This window comes from Hydra vulgaris, chromosome 09, assembly GCF_038396675.1.
Source record: "Hydra vulgaris chromosome 09, alternate assembly HydraT2T_AEP".
Taxonomy (NCBI): domain Eukaryota; kingdom Metazoa; phylum Cnidaria; class Hydrozoa; order Anthoathecata; family Hydridae; genus Hydra; species Hydra vulgaris.
In genome coordinates this window covers 59,125,001-59,151,500 of record NC_088928.1, presented here as the reverse complement: position 1 = coordinate 59,151,500, position 26,500 = coordinate 59,125,001, and the positions used below count along the sequence as shown (strand labels likewise).

The following is a 26,500-nucleotide window of genomic DNA, read 5'->3' as shown; positions in this document are numbered from 1 at the left end:
TAGCAGCAGTGCTAAGTCATTGGATGAAAAAGAGTTGTTTGTAATGAAAACAGCTGCTACCGGTGTTCCAAAATTTTCAGTTATGAGTCTGGAAGTAGTAGCTGATGCCAATGCAGAAGGGCTTAAAACAGCTTTAGAAAACTCAATCCGCAAGTTACATTTAAATACGCAGCGTGCCGACAAAGAGATAGGACTATGTACTGATGGGGCCCCAGTTAATATTAAGATGTACCGTCTTATAAAAGAAGAAATAGGAGATCATTACCAATTAATTTTGTGCCCTGGCCATAAAATTGAACTTATCTTGCATGATGCATTTACAGGATTGCAAATTAATTGCGATGTTGAAAAAGATTGCGCAAATATTTATTATTTTTTTAAACGAGCAAATTTAAAATGGCGTTTGTTTAAACGACAATCACAATTCATGAACATTATTTTAGTAAGATATAAGAGACCAACAGGAACAAGATGGATTGAGCATCAACTTAATGCGCTCAACTCTACAATTAGAAATCTTCCAATATTTTTAGGCTTTGCAAACCAGCAAATTTTAAATCCATATAACAAACAGATGAAATCTACAAAAAGTATACTGCAAGGCTATCTGAAAGATAATTCGAATATCTTAAAGATTATTTTTAATTGTATAAAAATAGATATTTTAAAAAGACTCGAACCAGTAAGTAAAATTCTGCAAGATTCGGAATTAATTCTTCCACAGCTTTTGACTATATTATCTTCCTGTGCTAAAACCATTAAAAAACTCTCTAAACTGTTAGCTCACGAAAAAGAAAAAGCATTTAAAAAATCAGACATATTTCCAACACTTTGCAAATTTTTGGAAGATGTAGTAATTGAGCCTGACATAAATTTTGAAGTACGAAATCGAGAGCAAAAAACTGCGCCACTAAAAATCAAGCAAAATATTCATATTATGGCTATTTATTGCAAGGGACTTTAGATGATGCTCTACTTCAATGTGCAAATTTTTTTACTGGCATTTTGAAAAAATTAGACGAGTCGCTTTGCGCTAGGTTTCAATCTGTTACTGAAAATCCGTTATTTAATGCTATAGCATCTTTTCTAGACACGAGGTCATACGTATTGGCGGAATCGTCTGATGAAATACTTAACTTTGTTAATATTATTGTTGATACGTTTAAATCTATCTTGTTAGCAAACGTGATTTAAAAAAAATGTGATTTAAAAAAATTACCAAGTGAAGTTGAAATATTATATGAGCACATCAGGCGCTTTTTAGCACATAAAAGTCCTACAAAACTTTGGCAAGCAGTATTTTTATCTAAGTATGAACTAGGCATTTTAAACATTTTACATATAGCTGAAATTTGTATTGCGTTACCTATAAGTAACGCGGAGTCAGAGCGTGTATTCTCTTTTCTATGGAAAGTATTTTCTAAAACTCGCCAATCATTATCTAATCAAACATTAGAAGATATTCTTCGGCTCAGATGCGATAGAGACTTTTCTGAAAACCGCTATAAACGCGCCATAGAAATGTATTTAACAGAGTATCCTGATGGTGAAATCAGAAAACGAGTTCGTCAACCAGACGGTCATTTGTATCCAAAAAAACGTGCTTCAAACAAATCTAGTCAGAGAACAATAACACAATTGTTAGAAAACATCACTTCATCCGAAGACGAACATTCGATTGAAAACATTGATATTAGTTTGTTCTCTGACGAAGAATGGTCATCGTCATCCGACGAAGATGCTTTTTTATGAAATATAGATTTTGATGGCTATAAATTTATTTTTTTATTTTGTTTTAAATTTTACTGAGAAAATTTTTTTGCCGACCTGATGCCGACCTAAAGTGGTTTTAGGTCGGCAATATTTTGCCGACCTCATTTTTCCTAATTCCGAGGGTTGAAAGTTTGTAATCCAGGTTTTGTGTTTTAAGGGTTAGCAATCCAGAATTTTAATAATATCTCTATGACTTTCTTTATACCCAATTAATTCAGCAAAAGCAAAGATTTTTGATGTGTAAAAAACAACATTCTCCAAAAATGGTTAAGTAAACAGAAGACAAAACTCTTTCTAAGACACAGAGTCTGTGAGCATACCAAAGTAACTTTTTATTAAAGTGTTTTTCAATTACCTTTGAAGAACCATTTATCCAACCAGAATTTGATGGAACTCTGTCAAATATCATTGCTACAAGTGTTTCCTTTAATGCATCTATGATTGCTGTAGTCTGACTTTGCCCAGTTGTATCTGGAATCCTGTAAATATTTTTTTAATGATATCTGAAACTTGATGTTGAGTTTTATTACCTGCTCTACTTGCTGTGCTTTTTGAGATTTTCTTGTGACCTAATGCTTCTGCTACAGCTAAAATGATCCCAGATCTTTCTCTGTTGGATAGATTCAAACTATCAACCATTGCAGAAACTTAAGGGTGTTCTAATTTCTTAATAATTTTTTTTTGTCTAGTAACAGCTCTTTCTTCCTTTTTATTAGAAATTTTGTCTTCATTATCAAATTCTGGCAGTAGTCAATGCCAGATTTTTTTATTATGACATTGACTTGCCTTTTTAATGTGTTTTTTAAGGTGCATATAAAAAAAAAAAAACTATATAATTTTTGTCTTGCTAATTATTATATAAGTAAATTTAACCTTTTAAATGTTGTTCACACATGTATTTGTAGATCTATCATTTTATATTTTTTCTTGATTTCTCTCTTAAATTTTTATTTTTTGTGACTGTTTTTGCTCTTTTTTTTTTACTTTCATAATTCATAAAAATGGACAAAAAAAAAAGTTGCTTTTTTAATTGACGCTGATCTGAGAGAAAATCTAAATCTGATATATGGCTATTGATGTCATGAGAGGTGTCTAATCAAATCTTCTGCATTTGATGCTGCAATATCAAATAGAGATGACAATTTATTAGTAAAACTCAGAAGTTGAGCTGTACAACATTTTTAATCAAATTTTCTCTTAGATGTATCAGATGTGTAATTGTAACAGTTCTTTTTTTTGTTTTGTTTAAATTCATGCTTTTTTCCAAAAAATTTTTTTGCAAACTACAGATGCAACTCTTTTTTTACTAGTTTCAAATCAAATATTGTAAGAGATAGATAATGGTGTAAAACCTCTCCATTAGTTGATAGTTGACTAAATATCTATGCTTCAAGTGGAGGTAATCTTTTGCCATCAATTTTATCAAAAATCATCATTTTTCCTCAATTTGATAATGCTCATATCAGATTGAATATTTTTTTATACCAGGGATTATCCTTTTCCGGATATTTCCTAAAAATTTATTTTTTTCCGAATAACCAAATAGTTTTGTTAAAAAACTAGTTACAAATTTTTTTTTTGTAATTTGTCATCAAGTAATTATAGCAGGTATTGTTCATCAATTAGTCTACCTTAAATTTAGTTAGGTTAGGCGTTATTTAGTTAGGTTAGGCGTTATTTGTACGCATGTACAACTAATTTTTTCTTATTTGGACGCATATACATATTACAAATTATTTGACTACTTTACTTAAAAATCTTGGGTAATTTAATAATTTTCTATAAAAATTACCTTAATTATAAAAGTATTGAGACTTTTCTTTCATAAAAAATAATGCCTGCCAAAATATAAACTCGTCTGTACTCTGCACCTATCCCTATTTCGATGTATTTACACTCCACTGTGTCTACGGCTAAAACAGTTGATTTATGTACGCATTGATGCACTTTTTCTATGAAACTACAAATTGATAAATAACAATAATAGTTAAAAAACATAAAACTACTTCGAAATAAAATTAAAAAAAAATTAAAATTTAATTACTGTAACATCCACGACACTATGCCACTGATTTAATTTTACAAAAAATTAAAATATTTAAACAAATTTTTGTGTCCAAATAATGTTTATATTATGTACATTATTTGTTTATATTATGCACATTATTTGTAGGTGCATAAAAATAATGAATTTCTTTTTTTGAGACATTCTGAGACTTTTTTGACACATGATATATTCTTAGTTACACAAAATGCATTTATATTTCCGGATGTTTCTTAAAAATATTTTCTGGATATTTTTATGAAAAAATTTTCCCGTTTTTTAAATTATGACCTGGATATTCTATTTAAAGTATGATCTGGATAATCTTGATTTTCTCAAAAGTAGAGATTATGACACCAGCAGTAACTAAAAGCAAGGGGGGGGGGGTGATGTGTTATTGGACTAAGACTCGTGCTAAACACACTAAAAGGAGTTTGCCATAAATCTTTGAACTTACTAAAATTTAGGGAATTGACTCAAAACTGAAAATAAAACTGTTACAATAACTTGGTAAATTTTAGTTTTAACAGTTTTATCGCATGTCTTAATTGCTATTCACAATCACTCAACCTTATTTGAAACAATAAGCAAAGATCATAGTAAACATTGAAAATTCTGTGGCATTTTCAATGTTTACTGTGAATATTGTGGCATACTATCTTATTGAAAGTATGCCACAATATTCAAAATAAATATCAGCAATTGATACATAAATTATTTTTGTATAAAGTAATCCCTTTATCATTATTATAAATTCAAAATAATTTTTTTTTACAGACCTGTGGCAAAGGAGGTTTTTACTCCAGCTTCAAATAAAAATTATACCTGTGTTCATCGGCGGGCGGCAGTAGCTGCATTCAATGGATTATTGAAAAGATGGTGTTCGTTCACTCTTTTGGAAAATCATTCATACATTAAGTTTATGACCAGGTTTGTACTTTTAAAAAAAAATCATTTTTGTTTCTGTTGAATTTATTTATAAACACAAAGTTGGAGTGAGCTCAAAGCTGAGATATGCTTTTTTTAAATGCATGCCAAGCATGTTGCTTGTCAAAGCAGCTTTTTGTGTAAACTAATTTTTTAATCAATTTTTGTGCAAGCCTCCTAGCTTAAATTTTTTTTTTTAAATTACCTATAACATTTTAATAAAATTTGTTTACAATCTATTTTTAAACAGATTTATTTGATGTTAAAAGTTATATTATAAAGTTCTTTAAATGAAAGTTTAATTTACTTATTTTCTATAATTGAAACTGTTTAATACAACTATAATTATTATTTTACTTTACAATAGTATATTTATAATAGAAACATAAAAAAGAAATATGTTTACTACCATACATAACTGTGGTGGATATAAACAATCACTTTTTTAAAATTTTTTTTTGAAAACTCAAAAGCTTAAAGTTACAAAAATAATAAATTTTTTAACTTTATTTTTAAACTCAAAAGTTTTTTTAAAGCTTTTTTAAAAGCTTAAAAAGTTTATGCAATAACAAAGTATCACATTCATTCTAAGTTACAAAAATAATACATTTTTTAACTTTAATAAATGGCATAGTAAATATTTTAATCTTAAAAATAATAATTATCATTATTTACTATATTAACTATTTATTAAAGATTACAAAGTTTGGAATGCAATCTTTTGATGCAAGAATGATACCAGAGTGTTTGAAGTCTTTTTATGCAGCTATAGTTATCCTGCCATAGCTATAATTTTTCTTGTAACTGCTTAAGATGCAAAAAGTTGTACTGAAAAGTTAAAGGAGAAAAATAGAAACTTATAGAAGTATATATAGTTATGGAGAAACTTATAAAAAAGTTATATAGAGAAGTTAAATACTATACCAAAAAAAAAAAAAAAAAATAACGTAATTGAGATTATTTGTTTTAATATAGATAGATAAAAATTTTATATAGATTAATAAAAATTTATTTTTATTAACATTTTATTTGGAATAAAAATAGTTTGAAAATACTTTTTTAAAAATTTATTTCTGCTTTAATTTAAATCTTGTTTTTACTATCAATCAAGTTTCCACTCTATTTATCTATCAATCTATCTATCTATCTACTCTCTCTCTCCCTTTCTCTCTATATCTCTATCCCTATCTATTTATCTATCTACTCTTTCCCAGTGACAATTTGAGAAGTGGGGGAAGATAAGGAGCAAAAGTAGTGAAAAGGAGTGTTCTAGAGATGCCTTCCCTTCTCTCCCTTCCTCCCCCAAGATATTTTTCATTACTTTTGTAAATAATAATAAACCAGTGCTGCGGCCAAGATTTTTAAATATCAATTATGTTTGTGTTCACCTTGTTCAGTTTAATCTATAGATAAAGATTTTATGAAATGGCTTGTTGAAAAAAGGCATTTTTTTGAATACAAAAATTTCGCTTAGTTATGCTAAAAAAAACTAATATATATATATATATATATATATATATATATATATATATATATATATATAATATATATCTATTGACAATAACTATTGGAATACAAAACATAAGCTTAATTACTATTACTTACAGTTTTAAATACATATAAATATTAATAATTCTGTTCATTTAACTTTTACTGAAGGTTAATAATTTTCACAGTGCTTTATTGCGCATTTATAAGATATAATAATTACGTTTAAAAGATATAACATAATTTAATGATTAGAAAAATATATATAATTGAAGAAAAAAAAAAAAAACTAAAAAAAAATTTCATTCATTAAATAAGTTGCATTGCATTGCATTCATTCAAATATTAAATAAGCACGATTACTTTGATGTTATATTTTTATAATTGTTATTAAGATTAAATTTTTTACTTTTGTTCATTTTATTATTCAAAACTGTTTACTCTTAATTGCCAGCAAGCAAAAATGTAAAGATTGATCACATTCAAGTTAATTTTAATCTATTATTAGTATTTAAAAAAGTAGCAACAAATTTTTAAAAGGAGAAAAATATCAAAGTATTTTAAAATCAGTTTGTGATATTTTTTTTTAAAGAAAATTACAAATATGAATGTGTTTATTTTAGTTAATATTTGTTAAGTTATCTTTATAGACAACTTAACAGCGTAGAAATAATAAACTACGATAGAGAATTGCTTTAATAAGTAAAAAAAAAGTATTTTATTTTATATTAAAACAGTTCTTTTAAAAATATTACAATTCATTACGACAAACACCAGAGTCTCTGTATTTGTCCACTAATTTCTCCCATGTGGTATCAAGTTGTTCCGGACCAAGGAGAACTATTCGCATAAGTCACACATCCATTTTGCTGCTTGGTGGCCATTAGACCAAGTATGGAAAAGTCTTTTTCTATGTTAGCAGTACTAGGTATGATTAAAAGAGAAAATTGTAAAAAGTGAAAATTGTAAAAATTGTGAAAAGTGATATATTATTAAGCAAGATTTATTGGGATATTGCAACTGTTCTTTAATTAGAGCAGCATATATATTTGAAGGCAAAATCCAGTTTTCTTCTTTGATTGGCTTTTAATTTTTTACATTGGATCAATTTGCAAATTTCTTGATTTCTCTTCTCTTCTTCTCATTTGACTTCACCACCGAAATTAATAAAAAAAAGTTTAAATATCACCTTCAATTATTTGTGATTTATTAATCAACGGTTAAGCAGTACTTGTGTCCTGCTTAAAGGACAAGGACTGAGACTCTCTGTAAAAATTTTCCAGCACATGAACACACTTGGCTTTTTTTTGAAATCAAATACTAATGACACGTGGAAGGCATCAAACGCTAGAAATACAGGATCATTCCATGAAAATGCTCAATCAAGTTCTCTGGAAGCTTCCTCCAAGAAGGGGACTTTAATTTCACAGTAATAATTTTTTGATATTTTTTCAATGTTATCTGATGCAGTTGCTTCCAGGAAGCTGTTTTTTTGTAGCCTATATGCCAATTCCATTCGATTTTTTGAAACATTAATGAAAGAATTTAAGTGCACTGTAAACAAAGGGCTGTTGCTTATTTTTAACTTATTGATAAATTCCTTGAGATATTTAAATTTACTCCTAATATCTGCATATATTAAGTTTTGTCTTTAAAGAAACAAAGAAAACCTGTTTATGTACGATAGCAAATCAACTAGCAGAAGTAAAAACAATGCGGTATCTGGATTTAACAATTTGTCTCTCAATCCCTTCACCTCTTAATCAGCTCCTTTGTTATAGATGGCATCTGATGCATCAACAAAAAATAAATTTCTTGATACTAATCTTTTAAATCTTTAGCCATGTGACAATAGGGTGGAGCTTATTTTTTAAGTTTCAAATTTTGTCCTACCCTCCCATTCTATTCCTTTATATATACAAATAATTACTACCAAAATATGGGCTCATTTAGACAAAATTTAGAGGTAGCTCAAATCTCCCTAGCTCCCTTCAAGAGCGAGGCATACTGTAGAAGGTGTTTACTTTTACCGGGTATGCATAATCCTTTGCTCTTTACAACCTTGCGTGGTCCTTTATGCACTTTGTTGCTTGTTTTCTCTTGTTAGCCCTTCTGGCCTGTTTATTCCTTCCCATTTATTGGTTAGTTAAATCAACTTAAATGGTATTTTATTAAATGGTAATGCACAGGGTAATCTGAATGAAGTTCTTTTTTAAAACAAATGTGGCTGAACTCACAGGAATTAAGCTTCCATCTTTGCATATGGCTCTTGGTTTGTTTTTGTATCACCACATAGACCTGAAAGAAACTGTTAGACAATCATCATCTGTTACAGTTATTGAAATTGCTAAGTTTTGGCAGAAAGCTCGAATTCCAATGAGAGAACATCGAAATTGCCATACAAAACTGGAACAATTGTTTGAAGAATGGCGTTTGCTAAAAAAAAAAAAACAAAGGAAGAAAATCTGCAACTCAGAAAAGAAAAAGGAAACTGGATTGTAGCACATACAGACTGCAACTAAAAGTTGCTCATCATCCGAAGAAGATAGTTCAAATGTGGAAACTAAAGACGAGACTGCCGCTGGAGCAGTTGGATACACTACATTTTGTACTCCAGCAAAAAGGAAGTGGGACACAAAATCTGTTGTTACACCAGGTTTGGCAGGTGCTCTAGACAGAACCAAATTATCTCACCGCAAAGCTGCATTTGTTATTGCTGAAACAGCTAGAAGTTTGGGTCAAGATATTGACAATCATTCCATAAATTGAAGTTCAATACGTCGACAAAGGCAGGAGCATTGAGCCCAGAGATCAGCAAGTTTAAAATCAGAGTTTCGTGTTCAAATTCCTTTGGTTGTACATTGGGACAGCAAACTCATTCCTCATTTGACTGGCAAAGAAAAGGTGGATGGACTGCCAGTATTGGTTTCTGGCAAAGGTGTTTCTCAACTTTTAACTGTTGCCAAACTGTTATCTGGAACTGGGAAGGCTCAAGCTTCTGCCATCTTTTGGGCATTTGAAGATTGGAATATAACCAATAGCATCCGAGCAATGTGTTTTGATATGACAAGTTCCAACACAGGCAGAATTGCTGGTGCATGTGTTCTTCTGGAGCAAAAGCTTGGCAAGGAGCTTCTGTACTTTGCATGCCGACATCATATTATGGAACTCATCATTGGTGCTGTATTCCAAGTATGCATGGGTTCAACATCTGCTCCAGAGGTTCTTCTCTTAAAGAGATTTCAAGAGAAATGGGGATTAATGAACTCCGAAAGATATGAAACTGGAATGGCAAGTGATGTAGCTGATCTAGTGGAAGATGTTAGAAAGAGCACAATCGAATTTTCTAACAAGAATCTTCAACAAAGTCAACCTAGAGATGACTACAGGGAGTTTTTATAACTTGCCATTATCTTTCTTGGTGCTGTACCTGAAAGAGGAATTCGGTTTATGAGCCTCGGAGCCATGCATCATGCACGTTGGATGTCAAAGATGATTTACAGTTTGAAAATCTGGATGTTCAGACATCAATTCAAATTAACACTGACAGAACAACTGGGATTACGTGATGTTTGTGTATTTACGGTTCAAGTCTACCTAAAAATATGGATCACAGCCCGACTAGCTGTAAATGCTCCATACAGCGATTTGATGTTGCTGAAATCTTTGCTGAAGTACTCAACCATCCATCCACCAATTGCGAAAGCTACATCAATCAAGCTATCCAATCATTTATGGTATTTGTCGCCTGAACTTGTGGGTTTAGCATTCTTTGATGATCAGGTCAGTTCAACCACAAAACGACTTATGGCAAGTGCCATGCAGAACGAAGATTTGGAACAAGATCACACCAAAAGGCTTAGTGTTCCAATGGATGTGTTAAAAAACTGCCAATTCTATGAAATTCTTTTCAATGATGGAATTGCCAGATGGATTTCAAAATGTTGATCCTGAATTATGGAATGAGCGTGACGATTTCAAACAAGCAACAGAGATGGTAAAGTTGTTGAAAGTGGTAAATGATCATGCAAAACAAGGAGTTGCACTAATCCAGTAGTATAGTGGACTTATCACTTGTGATGAATCCCAGCTCCAGTTTCTGCTACAAGTTGTGGAAGAACATCGTCGAGCCTTCCCAGACAGCCGAAAGCAAACTTTGGCAAAGAAGCTAGCAAAAGAGTAGAACATTTAAACTCAAGAGTTATTGTTAATTATTTTTAAAGTTCATATTTTTAATCAAAAATTTTATATTGCATAACATGACAATAATTGTGTATTTTACACAATAATCGTACGGTATGAAGTTGTATCATCTAAAAAATATAGTTTGTGAAATTAATAAACTTATTAAATTTGTTTATGTTTAATCAATGATTGTCAAAAATTATAAAATTTAATGATTACTGTGATGTAACAAGAAATGAAAAATAATCGTTAATTTATTTTTAATCTGTCAAATTTTTCAAAACTTTCGAAACTATGGAGCACTCGAGCTACTCCTAAATATAAATATTTTTTGCTGAAATTTTAGTATGCGAAACTATGTCCAAATCTCCTTTGCAACCCTGTTAAACCGCATATGTTTATTATCAATTCTTATAGTTGTCACCGCATATTAGTTCAAATAATGCCTCAGCACCTTTGCTACTATTAACCTTCACCAAACCTAAGAATTCTTCAGAAACATTGTTGCTGTCTGAGTTTACATAGCGAAAAATATAGACAATTCTGCACGGTAACATATGTTGATTGTTTCATTTGCCATAAAGCTAAAATCTGAAGAAGCAAGTAAATGAACTTTTAACCCATCTTTTAAATATTTGCTAAAACACTTTAAAAATGAATCCGCTGTTTTTTTTACTAATATGTTGCACAGCTGCTTGTTTCATTCAAATGTTTTTTAATATCTGTGTCTTGCAAATCTCATAAGAATTTGACTGTATTGGTAAAATTCTCTCCCACAGCCCATTTCTTTTTAGCAAGGTAATATGCTGTTTTCATAAATTTTTTGAACTATATTTGGAGGCCAACTTATTATGGCTGGCGTCAGTTGATTTTGTTTGTTATTAAATGATAAATTATGATAATGATAAACTTGGTATGATAAACTATGACAATGATAAACTTTATATGACTAACTATGATAATATATATTAACTATGATAACTATGATAATATATATTAACTATGATAATATATATTAACTATGATAACTATGATAATATATATTAACTATGATAATATATATTAACTATGATAACTATGATAATATATATTAACTATGATATCTATGATAATATATGACTATGATATATATTTTCTATGATAATGTTTATGACAAGACAAAAAAAGATTTAACAAAAAAAAAAGTAGCAAAATCAAATTGTCTGTTAAATCATTTTTGTACAAAGAAATAAGAGAAAAAATATAGATGATGCTTTCTTTGTTTATTCAAACATAATTTTTCATACATTCCATTGTCTTTAATCATAATTTTTTAATCATTTTTTAAAAATCTAATGTTCCAATAAGATTGGAATGTTAACAATTACATTGAACGTTAAATGAGTTATGGCAATTAATTACATTTTATCCATATTATATTTTTTTATTCATTGTACTGTCCTGAAGAAAAAATGAGCTAGCTAAAGGGAACAAAAGTTATTACTACTGCATTTATAGTTAAAACTTTTTAATTCTATTTTTAATAAAAAAACAAAAGCAAAATAACAATTAAAAATTATTTTTCAGACGCTTTTTTTGGGCACCCATACTGCTCTAATTGTACTAAAACAGGTCTGTGTTTTCGTCCCTCTCTCTCTCTCTCTCTCTCTCTCTCTCTCTCTCTCTCTCTCTCTCTCTCTCACTCTTTCTCTCATAGACACCTTGTACAGAAAGTTTAAACACACTTGTTTTTGAATGTATATAATACTTTTAAGAAATGATAACCCAATAAATTGATGAGATGTATTCTGTATTTTTATGTTTATTTATACTGTGGCTGTAATTTATTAATTTAGAGAGAAAAAAAGTTGTATGAATATTATAAAGGAGGTGGAGGGTGATGAGAAAATTGGCGGAACAATTAACTCCTTTCAATTTTTTGAAATAAATTTTAAACGCACTTTGATAAGAAAACTCGTAACACTCATTTATTGAGAGATTTTTTAGTCTTTCGCATTTTTATCACTACACAGCCTGTTAGCGTTAGGGTATTTCATTCGGATCCCTATTCTTGTTTTATTTTGAATAAAAACCGCATACGATTTGGTTCAAAATTCAGCAATTTTTATCTGATTTAACCTCGTCAAAATATCATTTTTTCATGGGTAAAAGTGCTGTTTTGTCAAAAACAAAATGGCAAGTCATTGGAATACATAAAATGAAAATAAGCAATCGAGAAATTGGTAGGTGCCTAAAAATTTTTGAATTCAGCGTTCATACAACAATAAAAAATTATTTATCAACTGGTAGTGTCAATGATAAACCTTGTACTGGGTGTCCAAAAAAACTTACAGCACGTGATGAAACTATGCTTTACATGCTAAGCAGACCTAACCCAAAAGCGGAGTATCAACTTTAAGTGCAGTAATCAATAGTTCGCTGGTAGACGAAACAGTTAGTCAAATGACAATAAGTAAGTTATTATGCAAGAAGAACTAAATTTGTTTCATGGTGTAAGAAAGCCTTTGTTGACGTTAACCGATCGCCAAAGATGAAAAAAATAGTGCAAAGAGCATTTAAATTATTCAGTGGAACAATGGAAAATGATTATCTCTAGTGATGAATCAAATTTTGAAATTATTAACAGAAAAAACAAGAGATTTGTTTGTTGCAAAATTACGGAAAATTATTTGAAGTAACACCTACTAAGCCATATTTAAAAAGGTGGTGGTTCCGTCGGCATATGAGGATGTATATCAGGCTCAGGTGTTGGCTTTCATAAAGTATATGAAGGAAAATTAAACCAGTATGAGTATCATGACATTTTGGAAAACATGCTTATCCGTAGTTGTGATTTGTTCAAGGCTGATCAAAACTGGTTATTTTAACAAGACAATGCTCCATGCCATACAGCACATTCAATCACTGATTATTTCCTTAAAAGTAATATTCAAAAGAAGTTAAAGGTGCGTTTAAACTTTATTGCTTTTTTTTCTAAGTAATCTTTTGATTATTTGAGTTTGTTATTTAATTTCAGAAAAGATTTTGTGTTTTTTTTATTCAAAGTTGTGTTTTTCTCTTAATTTATAGTCGGCTAAGAAAAAAAAACAAAAAAACCCTGAACTCTGCCTTGTATTTTCTCTTTGTACCACTCTAAACATAACTTAACTTTTAAAAAAAAAGTGCATTTAAACTTTCTGTATAAGGTGTGTGTGTGTATATATATATGTATATATATATATATATATATATATATATATATATATATATATATATATATATATATATATATATATATATATATATATATATATATATATTAAGAAAAAACAAATTATAAAACAACAAAAAATTCATAATTATAAACAAAAGTTAATATATTTTACGTCTGTAAAAGTATTTTATAAAATAAACATTTTCATATTCATGGTGAAGTAGATAACAAAAACATACAAACGATATGTGTAATTTATAAAATATAATTATTTTTTACTTATACAGTAATGTATAAGTAAAAAATAATTTAAAATAGGTTAAAAATAATTTCTCTACAAATTGTCGTTTCATATTATATTATTTCATATATTTCATAAGTACGTTAGCAAAACCACTATCAATTATATTCAATAGATCATATTTGACTGGAGTTTTACCAAAACAATGGTTATCTGCAAAGGTTACACCTCTATTCAAAAAAGATGACAAACTGGAAGCTACAAACTACAGACCAGTCTCTTTAACATCAATTGTATGCAATTGTATGCAAAGTAATGGAAAGTATTGTAAGAGATTGTATAATGGACCATTTGATTACCAATGATTTGATTATAAACGAACAGCATGGTTTTGTAAAAGGTAAAAGTTGCAGTACAAACTTATTGGAAACAATGGACTTAATAAAGCTTTAGAAGATGGTTTCTCGATAGATATTGCATTTTTGGACTTTGCAAAAGCGTTTGGCACTGTACCGCATGAGAGATTATGTGTTAAGTTAGCTAGTTATGGTATAAATGGCGAAGTCTTAAATTGGTGGAAAGCATTTTTAAGTAATAGAACTCAAAGAGTTGTTTTGGGCGATAACGTTTCAGATTGGAAATTGGTTTTAAGTGGCGTTCCTCAAGGTTCGGTACTTGGTCCGCTATTGTTTATTATATACATCAATGATTTGGTTGTAAATTTACAAAATCAATGTAATCTTTATGCTGCCAATACAAAAATAATTTCAATATTGCAAGCAGGGTTGTATGGTTTTAACCAAATGGTTTAAACCATTGGTTTAAACCATGGTTTAAACCAATTAAAAAAATGTTGGTTTAAACCAAATTAATGTTTTTTTAAAAAGATTTAAACTTACAACAGAAAACTAAAACAGGGTTATGTTAAAAAATATAACTAATCTTCAATATAGATATTTTTTTAAATCCATGATTTTTGTTTCTGTTTTTTCATAGAATAGAGCCCTCGGTGTTCTTATAGAACAGAGCAGTAATAAATTAGTAATAACATTATTTATATGTTTTCTTCTACAGTCTTTTTCTCCTTCATTAGGTTCATCAAGAAGCATTGCTTCCTGATGAACTTATTTCATCAGGAAGTTTTCTTAACGATATATATTTAAATGTTTAGCAAAACTATAAGTAGTTCTAACATATTTTATTGATACCACAAAAAACTCAAAAAACTGCGCGCAAATGTGATATGATTTGGTTAAAATATACACGAGTGACTAAAGAAAGGGGTGTGGAGCAGTTAGTAATGCGTGTAGAAAAGAAATGGAAGGTCAAATTCAAAGGATGCATGAACATAAAAAAGTGCAAGCAATTACAACCCCATGAAATTATGGAGTCAATGGATGATCAACAACTTCTTGAAGGTAGTTAAATTACTGCATTGCCATTTAAAATTTTAAATTTTCCCTAAATTGTAAACATATATATTTAAATTATCACGTATAGACATATTAACTTAGAATAATTCAATAAACTGCAATTTCATTTTAAAGGTAACTCACCATCAACATCACAACAACAAATGAAAAGGTCTCAGTTCAATTCAACATCAGTTGATAAATATTTGAAAATTGATAAGTTTTTCACATGAACAAGCCTCAAAGAGAAAGATTTATTTGATCTGCAACTTGGTAGATTTATATACAGTACAAACTCTAGCTTCAGAACAGTTGAACACAAATAATTTTATATATAAAAAATAAAAAAATTTATCAATATGCTTTATCCAGGATACACTCTACCTAATAGAACTCAAATTGGAGGAGAAATATTAGATAGGGTTTACGCAGAAGAAATTGAAAAATGTAATGTATTGAATGGGAAAATTGTAGCCATGTCTTTAGATGGCTGGAGTAATGTACATAATGAACCTATAGTTTGTATCTCTGTAATTACAGATAAAATTAACATTTTAGTAGAAACAATCAACACTTCTGATCATTCACATACTGGTGAATATCTTACACAATTAGCAAGAGAAGCAATAGATTCTATAAGATGTAGATTTGGATGCACAGTAAAAAGCTTTGTGACTGATAATGCAGCTAATATGAAATCAATGAGACAAGCACTGTCATCTGAAAGAGATATTATCATAACTTATGGGTGTGCTGCTCATATGCTGAATCTTTTAGCAAATGATCTTAACATTGAAAATGTGAACAAATGTTACATAAATAATAGAATATATAAGAAATAATCATAAAGCTGGAGCAATTTATAAATTAAATGGAGGAACAAAATTGCCACTTCCTACTGATACTCGCTGGAATTTTGTATGTGATTCACTTGAAAAATATGTCAACAACTGGAGCATCATTTTCACAATGTTTGAAAAAAATAAAGACTTAGATCCCATGATTGGTAAAAAAGTAAGTGATATACAGATAAGGCGAAACACAGAAGATTTATTAAAAATATTAAAACCAATTGCAGTAGCTCTAGATAAGTTGCAAAGACATCAAACAAAAATAAGTGACACTGTTGAAATTTTTAAAGATTTGATAAACAGTTTATCATTTTTAACAAACGAAAAAAAAAAAATTTAATCTAGATACCTTCAGACTGTCAGTGATGCTCATTTCCTGGCAAACACAATAGATCCTAGATATTTTGGATGTAATCTTTCTGAAAATGAAAATGAAGCTGCCATGAATTTCGCAGATAAAGAGTTCAAGAATTTGTTACCAATAATATTCAAATTAAAATCCAAATCTGCTCCATTCGATAAAAGCTATTTGTATAGTGAATCTGTTTTAAAAAATCACCAATAGAATGGTAGAAATCTCTAAAAATTGTGGAGTGTAACATAATGGATATTGAAGGTTTATTAAATGCACCAGCTTCTAGTGCTGGAATCGAAAGAATTTTTTCAACTTTTGGCCTTGTTCATTCTAAGTTAAGAAACCAATTGGGGGTAGAAAAAGCAGCAAAGCTTGTATTTATATATTGAACATTAAACAATGATGTATTGAATAATTTTGATGAAATTTTACAGTAATATTGATAAAGAATATAGTTTACTCAAATAAAATGCGTTATACTTTTTTTTAATTTAAAAGGATAACTAAATACGGCATTATTTAATAAAAACCTAATTTTAACCAAAAAAACCATGGTTTTTTTGGGTTTTTTAAAAAAACCTATGGTTTTTGGTTTTTTTTAAAAAAAACCGGTTTTTTTGCAACCCTGATTGCAAGGTGAGTCTGAGTAGAGTAATTTACAAGGTGATTTAGATAAATTGTTAGATTGGTCGAGCAAATGGTTAATCAACCTTAATGTAAATAAATGTAAAGTTATGCATATTGAACCAAATAATCCTCAATGTATCTATAAAATGGTAGACGGCAGTAATGATGATGAGACAAACTTAACAACAACCACTCTAGAAAGAGATTTAGGCATTTATATCTCAAATGATTTGAAATGGGAAGAACATAACAATATTGCATTTGGTAAAGCAAACGAGAAGTTAGGATTGATAAAGAGGTGTTTCAGATATTTGGATGAAGAAAGCACAAAACTATTATTTACATCGTTAATTCGTCCTCATTTAGAATATGGTGCTTCAATATGGAATCCTTATCTTAAAAAAGACATTGAGAAAATAGAAAAAGTACAACAAAGAGCAACAAGAATTCATCAATTAAAAGTTTTAAGTTATCATGAAAGATTAGATAAATTAAAAGTGACAATGTTAAGTAAAAGAAGAATAAGAGGTGACATGATTCAAATGTTTAAAATTATTAATGGCTATGACAAAGTAATTTGGCATCAACCACCAGATTTTCTAACAAACTCAACCACTCGTGGTCACAACATGTGTATTAGTCAAACAATCAACAGCAAGATATGAATTTTTTACAAAAAAAGGATTTCAGAAAAATGGAACAAATTAAATCAAGAAACTATAGATGCAAAATCTATTAACATTTTCAAAAACTTTTTTGACAGATTAAAAACAAATTAACTATATTTTAACCTTAAGTAGAAGCTGTTATAGTCTAACAATTACTGTTGTTAAACTCCATACTCAACTCGCTGCATTGAGTATTACAGCAAACATTTATTATTATTATTATTATATTTTTTTCATAGCTTTTGATAACCTTTGAATATGAAAATTTTGTACATCATTCATAGTGATTTGTTTTCATAAAAAACTTTGTGTACGATTTCATATAGATTTTTTTTCATTTTAAAAGTTAAAATAAAAAATTTTTTTTTTTTTTAATTTTAACTTTTAAAGACCATAAAAAGTTAAAATTAAAATTTTTTTTTGTAAAAATACAAAAACTGCACTAAGTTTTACATAGTGCAGTTTGAAATTTTACAAAAATGTTTTAAAATTTTTTTAAAAAGATACAATATTGCAGTATATAAACACTACATATGAGTTGAATGCATCAATAAGAGCTGTTAATTTATTTATAAGACATACATTTAGGTTGGTTATAGACTGAGGTTCGATGTACTGAATAGATTTACAATACTTAATCTATTTTATTATATTCTTTAATTTATTATATTATATGTATTTTTTTTTAGTATTGTTTTTTTTATTGATTAGTTCAACTAAAAAATGATAGTGGAAAAGAATTTACTTTGATTCTTTTATCTACAATGTGCTAGTTGACGTAAAGCTAGTATCAAATAACAATATTAAATAATGTATATTTAATAATATTATAAGCATTTTGTGAAAAAGTAAACATTTTTTTAGTAACTCTGGGGATAAACCATCATCATTTTGCGTGCTTCGGTTAAAGCACAAAGGTTTGTGTATTGTAATTAGGCTTGCTTTTCTTGCTGGTACACCTGGAAAAGATCGAATTAAGGTAAAGTTTGTTATAAAACTAATTTGAATAAAGTTTGCAAGTTTAATTTATAAATAGGTAGTTTTAAGTTAAAGAAGTAGGTAGTTTGCTATGTATTATGTTGTTAAAAAGAGGTAGTTTAAAGTTAATGAATTCCTTGATTAGATAAAGTTTTTTTATTAACATGTTATTTATTGTGATACACAATTTATACTGTTAACAAGTTATTTATTGTGATACTCTACACTTTTAATAGGTTATTTATTGTGATGCACACTCAACACTGTTAACATGTTATTTATTGTGATACGCTGTTAACAAGTTATTTACTGTGATACACACTTTAGGTCTTAACAAGTTATTTATTCTGATACACACTCTTCACTGTTAACAGGTTATTTATTGTGATACACACTTTACGCTGTTAACAAGTTATTTACTGTGATACACATTCTGCACTGTTAACATGTTATTTATTGTAATGTTTTATATAACATTGACTTTATATAATATTTTTATAGATTTTTTATACATTTACATATATATTTGATATTTTATACATTTATTTACAGTTTGTATTTATATTTTTTAAAATATAAATATAGTTATATTAAATAAAAATGTTTTCATAAATTGAAGTGTTAGTTTGAATTTAAATCCTAAAATAAATAAAGATGCTAACAATAATGTTATAATATTGTATCATGATGTTGCATTGTGATGTTGTATTATGATGTTGTATCATGATGTTGTATCATGATGTTGTATAATGATGATGATAAAAATAATTAAAATATACTTGAAATAAACGAGAAAAAGAAAAAAAAAAAAGGAATTTTAAATAAAGAGAAACTAAATCACCACACAAAAAAAAGATCAAATGCTTGAATAGTTTTAGTGATTAGAAACTACTAAAGAAAAACTAATGAAGAAAACAGCTTGTAAATATATCATGACAGGTGTTAACTTTGAGTGTTTACATAACCAAATTAAATAAAGTAGTATAAATTAAATTAAATAATGTATTATTAAATACTACATTACTACTTGCAAATATCAATGATTGAATATTGTATTATGACGCATCAAATTCATGTTCAGTTTTAGAAACTACAATAATAAATACAAAAATTTGTCATAAATATTTGTTGATCATTAATTAATGTTTTTATTATAGGAAGTTGAGTATTTAAAAGAACAGTTGGGCAATTTACGAGCCCCATTTTCAAAGATGACTGATTTAAATTCTTCTGTTTTAAGCAAGTCTCAAATAGAACTTCCATGTATTATATTTCTAACAAAACAGTTTGAACGAATTCTTGTCAAGTATATTTTTATAACACTTTCAAATGATTTAAAAATGTTCTTACTTATCATTTTATTAGACAGTATATATGTTATATTTATGTTATATATATGTTATATATATATATATATATATATATATATATATATATATATATATATATATATATATATATATATATATATATATATATATATATATATATATATATATATATATATATATATATATATATATATATATAATGTTTAATGATAGGTATGATTTAATTCCTGATGAAGTTCGTAAAAGTGTTCAGTTATTGACAAACGAAAATGTCTTAAAGAGATTTTCTAAAGATTACTCTAGTGATTTTCAAGAACAGAACAGAGTGTTACAAGACCAGCAACGTATACCTGGTTCAATACTATCAGAATACCTCTTTAATCAGCGATGGGTTTGGACAATGCATGCAAATGAGCATATTGTGCTGGAAGATCGAAGTGTTTCTCAAATGCTGGAAGCAATTTTAAAGTCAGAGAATTTGTTTCATATTTTTTACTTTTTATTTTTTATTTTTCATTTATTGTTTTTCATTTTACATTATAAATTTTTTGCATAATTAATTTATTAAAAAACATATATATATATAAAATTGCAAACCTATGTTAGAGGGTTATTCATTTTTATATGCGCGTCTATTCATTTTAATATGCGTGTTTATTCATTCTTATATGTGTATTTATTCATTCTTATATGCGTGTTTATTCATTCCTATATGCGTGTTTATTCAATCTTATATGCGCGTTTATATGCAAGTCAACTACCCATAAAATCTCTAATATAATTTTATATAAAGAATAAATTGGCTTTTATGTTTTTATATAGATTTATTTAAAATATAAATTAGGTTGTTGCCACTTCTGTTTATTTAAAAGATGGTTGCTGAGCCAACGCTGGATTTATGTGACTACGCATATGGTTGTAAAATGGAATTAAATTAAACTCTGTAGTATCCATAATATTTTTAAGTTTTCTAATAACCCCATCTATATTTCAAGGCCTTTCTCCCTGTTTGTAAGTATGCTTTAAAGAAGAAAAAATTCTTCTATTGGATTAAGCTGTGGCTTGTATGCTGGCAAATACCTAATAGCTTTTCCATGAGAGACTAGTGTTGGCCTAAAAGAAAGACTCCAGTGGAATTTACAATTGTCCATAACAAGCACCGGCGCTTCCACAAGGAAGGATCATTCGGCCTTTGAAGTTAAGCGAATCAAAAGTTATTGAACTTTTCGAGTGGAAAATTTTTTCGACAAAAAGTATAAGGCTTAAGTATGGAAAATTTGCTGCGTTATGGCATTGAAAATGAGGGTAGTATTGCCTTTGAATAACTTTTAATAACTGATAATACATTTGACTTGAAATTCTCTATAGTGAGCCACCAACTATAAGAAAATAAAATTCCAATTTTTTTTTTTTAATATGTTTGGATTGATCAGAATAACCTATTTTACCAAGGGTTTTTACTAATTTTTAATAAATCTGTCAGAATTATCCAGAATCATTTATTTTATAGACTGAAGGGTTTCTACTTATCTAATTGTGTTATGAAGAAAAAGAAATTTAATTTACACTATGCAAATATGCATAAAAGAATCATGGAAGCCAAAAAATACATCATTTGATAACTATTTCATAATTTACAGACCTGTCAGTAAAATTATTGCATAAATTACAGACCAGTAAGTAAATTACATAAAAAGGGATGTACAAACCAATTGGGCATATTGACTTTAAATACATTTGATATTTTTGAATCGTTATTACATTTGACTTGAAATTTTAAATAGTGATCCAGTTTTTATTAAATCTGTTGGGATCATACAGAATTGTTTATTTTACAGACTGAGTTGTTTTTACTTATTTAATTATGCAATGAAGAACAAATATTAGGGTTACAATATGCAAATATGCATAAAGGAATCATGGAATCTGAAAAATAGATCATTTCGAAATTATTGCATAATTTACAGACCGTTCAGTAAATTATTACAAAAGGGTTGCACAAACCAATGGGGCACTTTGACTTTAAATATATTTGATAATTTCCAACTCTTATTAAATTTTTGATAGGGATACAAAACTATAAGAAAATTAAATGCCATAATTTTTTTTGTATCTGTCGGGATTATCCAGAATCGTTAATTTTACAGACTTTTTACTTATTTGCCTAGTCTTTGAGAAAAAATTTTTGGGTTATGTTATAAAACCTCCATGCAAACATGCATAAAGGATCATGGAATCCAATTAATTCAATTGTTTAACACTATTGCTTAATTTACAGACCAATTAGTAAATTACTGCGTAAGGGCATTGAAATCTATCACTCAGAATTACCTATTTAACAGACAGAAGATTCTTTTATAAAGTTAAAATTTAAATTTAAATGAAAATAACTTACAGCAACATAACTTCCTGAAATTTTGATTACTTAAAACAGCAATAGCAGGTGTAACAGCAGAAATTAAAATAAATTATAAATTAAAAATTAAAACTAAATAAATGTAAAATAAGAAACTTACTCTTTAAAAAAAAAAATGTAGAACCACTTAACATTTTTGATGCATTGGAAGAACAACTAACGAAATAATTAAACATTTGTGACCAAACCTTATTCAAAAAAAAAATATGACCCTTCACTTCATTAATACGAAAAAGAGGTCCTGAAATAAGTTTGTTAAAAATTCCCAGAGCTCAAGTTGAAGCATGAAAAATTATGTTGTCAATGTCCAGCCTAATTGACTCATGAAGGAAATTTGCGCCATCAAGGTTAAAAACAAATTTTTTAAGATGATCTTTATGATAAGACATTGCTCCACCAAGTACAAATATAATGTTAAATCAATGATGCAGGAATAAAACCATATAATTTTTTAAAAACCTTTTATGCAAAAATGCCTTCCATTCATCAACTTTTCCATTCCGCTGATTACCATGTTTATAGCTTGTAAGTTTTGAAAGTTCATATAAAATGTCTAAGGTACGTGAATTTTAAGAATTTTTAAAACCACCATGAATACCACCTTCCTCCTCAACCACTTTTTCCCAATCCCTTATTGCTTTTTCAGCGTATACCCCTAAATTGTGGACAACATGTAAACCACAAAAAACATGATACATTTGTAAAATTTTTCATTTTTCATTTGAAGGAAGCCGATCATAGTTTTCAACGACGAAAGGCAAAATTGGTTCTTTTCAATGTTTAAATTGGTGAAAAAAACTTAAATTAACAACAGCGCGATCTGTCATCAAAGATTTGAAGGAAAAAATAAGCTTTCTAAGATCATCTTTGTAGTTGTCATTTTCAGGAGAAATAGCTGAGCCATATCAGTAAGTAAATTTTTTAGCTCACCAAAATAAGATTGTGCCTTGCCTGAAAACATATCTTCTATCTTAAATATGTGTAGCTACCAGATGATGTTGTAACTTGAATCTGTATGAAGAACATTGTGTGAACTATTTAACATAGCCCTCTAACTTGAGCTTTTGATAGAATGTTCATTTCACTAAAAAATTCAGCTGAGAAAGATTTTTTTGGAAGTGTGCTACATGAAATTCCAGCCATACTTTGTAGTACAGTTCTGATAACATTTTCAACATTATTGACAGAAACATTTTTACTTAGGAAGTCATAATATACAGAGCGAATTTCCTCATTATATCTACTTCCTTCAAAAACATCAATTACATTTTTTAAAATTGTCAGCTCTTTTCTTTAGCTCTTCTGTAAGATTTTCAAAGTAATTCAAACTTTCCAGTAGATTGAATCATTCGTTTCATCAGTTGTTTTCAAAACAGTGCTTTCAAATTTTTTCTTTAAATACCATGCTTTTTGTCGATCTGATTGGGAACGCTTTCTAGCCAAATCAAGTTCTTTTTCCTTTTTTAAATTTTTTTGCAACAATTGGTTAATCTTACAATCCTTTTTAACACCTCTTTTGTTGACATTTCGGACATTTTGGCAAGATTGCTTTATATTTTCTTTTATATTCATTACATATTCTATTAATTTGTCTATTTTGAAATTCAAAGTACTTAATTTTCTGTTTGCATTTCTTTATTTGATAGATCAAATCACCAGATAATAAAGGTAGTTGTTGATCCGAATTGGAAATTAGGAGATTCTCTTTATTTACTTGAGTTTCAAAAAGACAATCATCAGAATGACTTGTTAAAGACTTGTCTATATTAGAAGTTTGAGTAACAGAGCTTGAAAAAACATCATTAGCAGTTTTTAAGTTTAAATCAGAAAATAAACTTGAAGAAGCAGAAATACCTTCTGGAACAAATTCACTAGAATTTGTTCCAGAAGATATTTGGCTAGAAGTAAGGATAGAACAATTAACAGATGGTAGCAAATCGTCACCACCACCACCAGGAACTTCAGGACTAAATGAAAGATCAAAGCTTAAATAATAGTTCTTTAAATTAAAATTTTTTGCACAATTTAATTTTTCAACATAATCTTTTAACTTTTTAAAACACTTGATAAGTATTACTCTTGATATTTTGCATTTAGAGTAAGTTGAAAAAAATGTAGACAAATTTGGTCATGTTAACTTATGTTTATTTTATTCCTTGCAAATTTGCAAAAAGTGCTCAAAACAAAATTGACAAAACAAGATTGTTTGAGAGACACAATGCTGCCATTAATATTTAGGTAATCCAAAATATTCTTGTATGTAGCAAAGGCTGTTTCCAACGATATTTTGGAAGCTGAAATTGAAAGTAAACCCAATTCTAATTGTACAACAATAAATAAAATTAATTGATGGATTATTAAACTTTGCTTTTAATAAATAAAATTATTATAAGGCAAAGTATTTGTGCTACTTTGTTCCTAATTGAAAAAGTACTAGTACCAAAGTATCGCTTACTATCTTGGTCTAAAGATGGAACCACCATTGTCAATCAGTATGAAAACATAAAAGTAAAGAGTTCATATTTTAATTATGATTATCAGTAGAACTCATAATTTTTTCCAATAAAAATAGACAATTTGAAATTATATTAAATAAAGTTAGCACACCCACCTTTTTGAGATGGTAAACCTTTGGAGTCATGTGAGTTGTCTAAAGTTAAATAGTAACATGGCATACAATTATGCTTACATACAGCATATCCAAGAATATAGAATTTGACTTTAATAACTCAATATGATACTGATACTCATCAAATAAATTCTTACACTTTTCCATTTTTGTGAGCTTTTGCTGATTATTTATAGGTTTTTGTTTTAAAATAAACAGTTTAAAGAATCTATAGTTAATAGACCAACAACCAAGCTTGCAAATTTGTGGATGAATCCAAATAAAATACCTTTAAAAAGCAAAACAAAATATTTTTAATAGCTTGAAATCTAAAGAGTTTCACTTTCAACATCAATTTCAGAATGACAATTTTTTTCTATTTTGAAAACAAACAAAAATGAAGGAACAAAACCAAGAGTTTTATGCCATATAAAGCAAATATGTAATATTTTCATAAAGTTATTTTTTCTATTTAACTACTTTTTAAGTAAATAAGCTTTAGATTAGAAAGTGAATAGTAAACATTAAAAAGACATTAATACATTGCAAATGCAAAAAAAATAAATAAACAAAAACAAACGCAAAATCAAAACAAAAAACAGCGAATTAAAAAAACTAAATATACATAATTTATAAATACATTTCCTAAGTATCAATTCTTTAAGAAAACATAAATAAATACTTGATTTAGATAAAGGAAAGGCTATACTTGCCTTTTCTACTTGGACATTTTTGAAAAAAGGTTTTTTTTTAAAAAAAAAGAACCAGCAATAAAGTTTTACACCACTGAAAACTAAACAAATATGAGCAAATATTAAAATAGTCCACATTCCATTGAATTCCTTATCCCTTTTTTAATCTATATGAAAAATTTCATGCAAAATTGGATGTGTTTTGGTACTTAGGAATCCTTACCTGAAAAAGATTCATTTAAAAAAGCGTTCCCGCAGCAAGTTTTTTTTATCAAAAGTGGTCTCAGGATATTGATAATATTTAAGTGAAGCCGTATAAAGCATATTACATTCTACATATGGCTGGAAAGAGGTTGAGTAACACTAATTGATACAAAAAACCTAAGGTGATTGCTTAATCCTACAAAAAGATATGAGAGTAAACTTTATGAAAATTTGGTGTTTTTCGTCAAACGTCAAATGTTTTTTGTAGCATCGTGGAATTGCTATTGTAGTAATGAAAGTACTAAATGAATCAGCATTCCAGCCTCCAGTTTTTATTTCATAAGCCAGCACTCCCATTGTTGAAACAGAAAAAACCAAACTAACATTCTTGCCATGGTTTGCAGATGACTGTAAAATTGCTGGCACACCTCCTAGTGAATAACCATATGTGCTGTTAGTGTGCACATTAAATCCAATTTCATCCAAATAAATGTTTTTTATTAGAAA

The 26,500-nt window shown here is 28.2% G+C and overlaps 1 protein-coding gene across 1 annotated transcript in view; it reads left to right on the top strand.

Moving 5' to 3' along the window:
* The window catches only part of LOC100199152 (KICSTOR complex protein SZT2), a 225,030-nt gene that overhangs the window by 48,721 nt on the left and 149,809 nt on the right, over positions 1 to 26,500 (top strand). Inside the window, exons 20-23 of the mRNA XM_065806194.1 lie at positions 4,595 to 4,747; positions 18,629 to 18,743; positions 19,900 to 20,048; positions 20,287 to 20,541. Coding sequence (XP_065662266.1) covers positions 4,595 to 4,747; positions 18,629 to 18,743; positions 19,900 to 20,048; positions 20,287 to 20,541 — 672 coding nt within the window. The remainder of the gene's footprint in view (positions 1 to 4,594; positions 4,748 to 18,628; positions 18,744 to 19,899; positions 20,049 to 20,286; positions 20,542 to 26,500) is intronic.